Source organism: Chelonia mydas, chromosome 17, assembly GCF_015237465.2.
Source record: "Chelonia mydas isolate rCheMyd1 chromosome 17, rCheMyd1.pri.v2, whole genome shotgun sequence".
In the NCBI taxonomy this organism is placed as follows: domain Eukaryota; kingdom Metazoa; phylum Chordata; order Testudines; family Cheloniidae; genus Chelonia; species Chelonia mydas.
The window spans coordinates 15,946,000-15,952,879 of NC_051257.2; the positions used below are offsets into that span (position 1 = coordinate 15,946,000).

At 48.9% G+C, this 6,880-nt stretch overlaps 1 protein-coding gene and 1 long non-coding RNA gene across 9 annotated transcripts in view; one reads left to right on the forward strand and one right to left on the reverse strand.

The window, feature by feature from the left end:
• The window catches only part of RCC1L (RCC1 like), a 27,780-nt gene extending 22,913 nt beyond the window's left edge, over nt 1-4,867 (reverse strand). For 2 of the 8 annotated variants that reach the window (XM_043530838.1, XM_043530833.1), the window contains exons 1-2: nt 4,565-4,867; nt 3,896-4,486 (exon numbers count right to left, since the gene is read on the reverse strand). In XM_043530838.1, the coding sequence (XP_043386773.1) occupies nt 3,896-4,486; nt 4,565-4,708 (735 nt within the window). In that variant the 5' untranslated portion in view covers nt 4,709-4,867. Of the gene's footprint in view, nt 1-3,895 lie in introns of all 8 variants that reach the window. The other 6 variants (XM_043530835.1, XM_043530836.1, XM_043530837.1 and 3 more) reach the window with 6 other exon arrangements.
• On the forward strand, nt 4,833-6,610 carry LOC122463162. Its single transcript, XR_006286241.1, has 2 exons — nt 4,833-4,961; nt 5,346-6,610. It is a non-coding gene; the product is annotated as an uncharacterized LOC122463162 (long non-coding RNA).
• The last annotated feature ends 270 nt before the right edge of the window (nt 6,611-6,880 follow it).

Here is a 6,880-nt window from a genome sequence, read left to right on the forward strand (position 1 = left end):
CATGACCTAAGCAGTATATATAACAACTCAGCAAAACCTATCATATCTGTGGATATACGAGACAGCCCCAAAGTAGTCCAGACTAAAGAGAGACTATGCACTGCTGACCTGATTCTTCTTGCTTCTTTTCTGAATAAAATCCAGGAAGGAAATTAATTCTAAAACTGTTTTTTTTTTTTATGCTTTCAGTAATAGCACGCATGGACACAGTACTCAGGTGCAAGTTTAGCACTCCAGGAAGTAATGACTAGTCCCGGACTCTGGGCAGCCCTGGAGAGATTTAAAACCAAAAAGCTGTTCATCTCGATGAGACTACAGAGCTCTATCAATACACCTAAATTCACAAATGCAGCAACCCCTGCAATCCAGTCCTGGAACACGTCAGTCATGCAAAAACTGTGCAGTCTTCAGGGTGGATAAAAATCAATGACTTTTTAAAAAGAAATAATCAAAAAAATTGGATTTTTTTTTAAATTGGATTTTTTTGTATAAAATGCTTTTTGAGGAAAAAACCTATCTAAAGATAGTTTTAATTAAGATACATTATAGCTCAAAGATATCTCATCATGGAATAGGGATTATACATTCTAATTCTATAGTATGAGACAATATATTCATGTAATGTTTAAGAAAAGTTCTGTAAATGAGTTCCAATAGTTCATGGATTAGAGAGCCAATCTTATGGGGTTCCACAGGCTTCTGTATAAATTATTTAGGTTAATCTTTCTATCTACCGAATGGGACGCAGTGCTCAGTCTAGAAGATACCACCCGAGATGCTTAGTTTTGCAGTTCTCAAACTGTGGATTTGTGTCTCCAGAGGTAACATGCTTGTTAACAGCAAAAATGTTTTTAAATAAATAAATAAATATACAGAGGTGAAAAATAACAGACCTCAACTCTATTGTCCCTCTGCAAATTTGTGTACACAGAGTCAATCCCTTACCTCTCTCTAAAAGTGCAAAGTTTCAAAAAGTTCAATGAATAGAAGATTGTTGGGGGTGGAATAGATCTTGTCAAGGAGAAGAAGTCTAGAGATAAATGTGAGAAGTGAGGGACATATACTTGTTTTGTTAAAATATTGTATGTTTGCTGTTGAAGAAAAAAATCCAGAATACTTAACGTTGTTGTTTTAGTTAAATAAAACCATTTAAATGTCTGTTTGGTGATGTTCTCCTCCTAATACAGCATGGCTAGAAAATCCTCCAAATATTAATGATTAACCTGTTGAATTGGAGATAGTTCACCTCCCAGTTTACCTTTGGTAAATAAAATAACCAAACAATCATTCATTTTTGGATATAGCTGTAAAACTAATCTGAAAAGTTTTCAAAATAAACCACTGTTTAAAAATGTATAATGTGTACCTTTTAAAAATGAAACCTACATCTATCTCTGAGTTGTGAAGAATATGTATTAAGGTTATAACAACCAACAAGAATGCACTTTTATGTAGAAAACCATGATTAAATTGAGTCTTCCTGACTAGTGATTTAAATCATGATTTAAATCAAATCCACCCTGGCAGTCATTTTCCGAAATAAAAGAATGAGAAGCAGGACACAGAACATCAAAACTTTTCCACTTCAGCACAATTTGAATAACAAAAATGAACAAGATTTTGTTTTCTAAACTAGTAAGTTGTTGGGTTTTTAAAAAAAATAAAAATAAAGACTCAAACAATCTACATAAATTTCAGCCCTCCTCAGGCAGAGTGCAAGCCACCAAGAATTAGGCTAAAGGAGAAGAATGAATTTAAACTACTTCTTTAAGATGGGTTTCTAATTTGTTCGAAGTGCAAAGGTACAAAAGAGCAACCGACTTTGGGGATACTTTTCTTCTGTGGGGGGTTAAAGGAAATAGCTCAGTGGTTTGAGCTCTGGCCTGCTAAACCCAGGGTTGTGAGTTCAATCCTTGAGGGGGCCATTTAGGGATCAGGGCAAAAATTGGAGATTGGTCCTGCTTTGAGCAGGGGGTTGGACTAGATGACCTCCTGAGGTCCCTTCCAACCCTGATATTCTATGATTCTAAATCGTGAGCTCTCTAACATTGCCATTTTCCCCATCTCGGTTATGGCTCTGGCAATATAGTATATACCAGAGGTGGGCAAACTATGGCCCGCAGGACCGTCCTGCCCAGCCCTTGAGCTCCTGGCTGGGGAGGCTGTCTCCCCTCCCCCGTAGCATGCTGCCGCACAGGCAGCATGTCTGGCTCTGGCCGGGTGGTGCGGCTGCCAGTCCTAAAGCTCTGAACAGCATGGTAAGGGGGCAGGGAGTTGGATAAGGGGCAGGGAACCGGGGGGGGGTCAGGGGACAGGAAGCAGGGGGCAGTTGGATGGGGTGAAGGTTCTGGGAGGGCAGTCAGGGGACGCGGAACAGAGAGGGTTGGATAGGTGTGGGAGTCCCGGGGGTCCTCTCAGACGGCAGGGATGTGGATAGGGGTCGGGCAGTCCGCAGATAGGGAGCTGGGGGGTTGGGTCCCAGGGTCCCATCAGGGGGCGGGGGGTTTGGTCCTGGGGTCCTGTCAGGGGGCAGGGGTGTGGATAGGGGTCGGGGGGAAGTCAGGGGACGGGTGGGTTGGATAGCAGCTGGGGTCCTGGGAGGAGGCGGTTAGGGGCAGGGGTCCTGGGAAGGGGAGGTCAGGGGACAAGAAGTGGGGGGGGGGGTTGGAGGTTCTGAGGGGGGCAGTCAGGGGGTGGGAAGTAGGAGGGGGCGGGGACCAGGTTGTTTGGGGGGCACAGCCTTCCCTACCCAGCCCTCCATACAGTTTTGCACCCCAATGTGGCCCTCGGGCCAAAGTTTGCCCACCCCTGCTATATACCACGCTTAAGCTCTCTAGAGCAGGGGTGACCAATGTGTGGCTCTGGAGCCACATGCTGCTCTTCAGAGGTTAATGCAGACACCAACTTTCCAATGTGCTGGGGGGTGCTCACTGCTCAACCCCTGGCTCTGCCACAGGCCCTGCCCCCCACTCCACTCCTTCCCCCTTTTCCCCAGAGCCTCCTGAAAGCAGAGGTGCGGGGGGTAGGGGGAGAGAAGGTGCTGATCAGTGGGGCTGCCTGTGGGCAGGAGGCGCTGGAAACCGGGGGGGGAGCTGATGGGGGACTGCTGAGCTATTACTGTGGCTCTTTGGCAATGTACATTGGTAAATTCTGGCTCCTTCTCAGGCTCAGGTTGCCCACCCCCCAGCGTACAAGCTCCTATGTCTTTGCACAGGTCCGAGAACAATGGAATCCCATTCCTGTTGGGAGCCTCTAAGTACTATCACAGTGCAAATAATAAACAATGATTGTTATGATGACACAAACTCTCCTTAGGCACATTGACAACAATGGAATTAAGGTAACGCTGATAAATTAACCCCCAAAAGCTTCATATTTTCGGACAGACACCTGCCAAGTCTGATTCATTGAGATAAATGCTAAAATCAGTGGATAGAAGGAAGTTTTTTTAAATCACCTTCTTAGAATGAATATGTTGCTCTGCATTTTTCGACATGACATTTAAAATCTCAGACCTTGTTCTCTTTCATTCAAACAGGCTTAGAGTCCTGTTACACTGAGCTCGCATTGACAGTCATTTGAACTTGGAGATTATGTCTCCTTAAAACACAGAAAAAAATCCTCATCACCAGAGGAAAATACTTCTTTAAAATGAATCCCCCTGAAAAACATCAGAGACAGGCCTAAACAAAATGATTAGACCAAAGCTTGGGAAAGTTCAGGTGCTAATTTTGCAGCTGGTCCCTCTCACTATAATGAGCTGAACCAAACATCCAAGCCAAAACACCTGTGATCACAGGGAAAGTCAGGATCTGAAGTGTTGACTTGGATGCATCTCCACTCCCAAGTGTCCTTCCAATAATACTTAATGGGTCTCCCAGCTGTTTTCACCCACCTTCTCAGCTGTTTCCAGGCGGTAGGGTGTGGGCTGGATCCTCCGGCGCTTTTTCCAGCCTGCATCAGGCTTAACGAAGCTGGGAATCCCCAGGGCCCCAGCATGACAGAAACCCCAGACAAACACCCTCTCCTTCCGCTTGGCCCTCTCCCCCACATACTGAAAAACTGGGGCAGAGTCCTCAGTTTCTCTCACTTCTCTGCTGCTCCTGGTCCTGGCTACCTTGCCAAAGCCTCTGGACAGATCTTGCAGCGGCAGCTCCCTCTGGGGCCCCAATAACCCCCTGTGGGGCCTCAGCACCTGCAGCCTCCTCTGACCTACCTGGGACCCCAACACCTGCAGCCCCCTCTGACCTACCTGGGACCCCAATAACCGCCTCTGGGACCCCAGCACCTGCAGCCCCCTCTGACCTACCTGGGACCCCAATACCTGCAGCCCCCTCTGACCTACCTGGGACCCCAACACCTGCAGCCTCCTCTGACCTACCTGGGACCCCAATAACTGCCTCTGGGACCCCTGCACCTGCAGCCCCCTCTGACCTACCTGGGACCCCAACACCTGCAGCCCCCTCTGACCTACCTGGGACCCCAATAACCCCCCCTGGGACCCCAGCACCTGCAGCCCCCTCTGACCTACCTGGGACCCCAATAACCCCCCCTGGGACCCCAGCACCTGCAGCCCCCTCTGACCTACCTGGGACCCCAACAGCCCCCTCTGAGACCCCTGAAGTCCCTGCACCAGCACCTCCCGCTGGGGCCCCAGGAGCCTCTGCCAGCCCCGGCCCCCAGCGAGGAGCAGCGGAGCCGGGGCCATTGTCCCAGCAGAGCCCGATACGCCCCCGCCGGGCCGGCAACGCCAACCGCCGCTCTACCGCGGCAGCACGAGCCGCGCGGGAGCCGCCACCTTGGCGACCCTTCCCCTTTGACCTCCCAGGGCCCGCCCCCGGACCCGGCAGGACGGACTCGCCGCGCGACTTCAGCGCCGGGACGCGGGGCAGCGCGAGGGTCACGTGGGCAGAACGTGCGGCGGCCATGACAGCCGAGGCACGAGCGCTCCAGCGGCCCCGGTCGAGACCTGCCAAATCTCGCGATGTCTGCGATTTAAAGGGGCCAGGCCCATAATTTGGCGGGGCCCAGAAGCGAAGCCCAGAAGCATCCTGCAGGGGCCCTGCTATAGCAAGCCCTGGGTCCCTACTGGGGTGGTGCAGGCCCTGGTGCCCAGCCCCGGGTCCCTACTGGGGTGGTGCAGGCCCTGGTGCCCAGCCCCCTAAGCGCTGGACATAGGCCCCCCAGCACGCCTGCCACGGCAGGAGCCAGCCCTAGGCCCTCGGTCCCTGAACAAAGGCAGCAGGCCTGGGCCCAGCTGCCCCCCAAGGCCCCTCTGCCCCCCAGGGCCCCCGCTCCCCTTTTCTCCCCTCTCTAACCTACACCCCTTCGCTTCTTTTTCACAGAGACGGGAACTGCGTCCATGGCTGCTCTGCGCCCCGGGCACACCCTCTCCACTAAGCTTCTCCCTCGGCCCATCTCGCTCCCGGCCTCCGATGCCGGGGCAGCTCAGAAGCAGAGAGGCTGAAAGGGTGGTGGAGAGGAACCAACGCAGGGAAGAAAAACACAACACTGAACGGAGACTGAAAATACTTGGAAAGAGCCCACTGGCTCGCTCCCTCAGACCTACATCGCATGGGGAAGAAAGGGCCTACGTACTGACACTGCAGGCTCAACGGGGCAGGCACTGGCTTTTGGTTATATGCATAAAACAGCATCTATCACATTAGCTTATCCTGTCTGTAACTGAGGTCTGTAGGTGCTACCGTGCAGTTCTGCCAACTCTCGCCAATTTATCACAAGTCTCAGGATATTTGGTGTTTGGTATTTTTTAATGAAAGCTGAGGTTCTTATGCAAAGTAAGCTTCTAGCCTTTGTGACTGCAGAGAAAAGCTTGAAAACTCAAAGCCTAAAGCCTCAAAAATCAGAAGGCAAATCAAAGGAATCTCAACTTTGTTGTGTAAAAATCTCATGATTTTTAAGACAATCGGTGATTTTCATGGGGCTGACTCACTGTTTTTAAACCCGATACAAATAATAAATAAGAGTCTCTACACGTTTTTCTGTTTTCCCACTAGAAGGCAGGAGGGAGCCAAATTTTGTTAGACCATAGCAGCCCTTGAACACTTAGCAAAAGCTATCAGTTACAATTACAGCCATAGATTGTTACTGTAGATAGACAGATGGAATTTCCTCTTTGATATCAACATCTTTTGTAAGGTTTCAGAGTAGCAGCCTGTTAGTCTGTATTCGCAAAAAGAAAAGGAGGACTTGCGACACCTTAGAGACTAACACATTTGAGCATAAATAAATTTGTTAGTCTCTAAGGTGCCACAAGTACTCCTTATCTTTTGTAAGAGGTCTGTGGTAAACCCACTGTGCAACAGCCACTGCGTGTTGGAAAGGATCTGTCAGGAAATCCCTTTCTTCAGCAACTCTTGCAAAATGTCCCTCAACTTTTGTTGAACATGTAGCGTCTCTTGGCTGCAGGAGACAGACTGCAATTCAGCAGCTCTTTTCTCTGACTTGTTTATCAATCAGTCATTTAGCCAACATGAGTGTATTACAACCATAAAATGCCTTTTCAAACCACAGATGTATTTAGCTAGTAAAACACTGTAATGGATTAAAAGAGATGTATGTATTAACTTTACATGGGAGTCTCCTACAATAACAGTCACCAAAAATGGCTATATTACAAAGCAAGCTAGTAAGTGCAAACCGTATCATCTAGGTTCCAAGTACAAATGGTGGGAAAAGAATCAATTAAGAATCTCTTATTGCTCAATGCAATGGAATGCTGAGCACCTTCCTCTACCTTGAAAAAAAGTCAATGAGAGATGAGTTCACCCAACACCTCATATGATCAGTGCCATGATCAACTGTAACGAGGAATCCAGTGACATGTTAGCCCTGGTCTACACTGGGGGCGGGGGCGGTG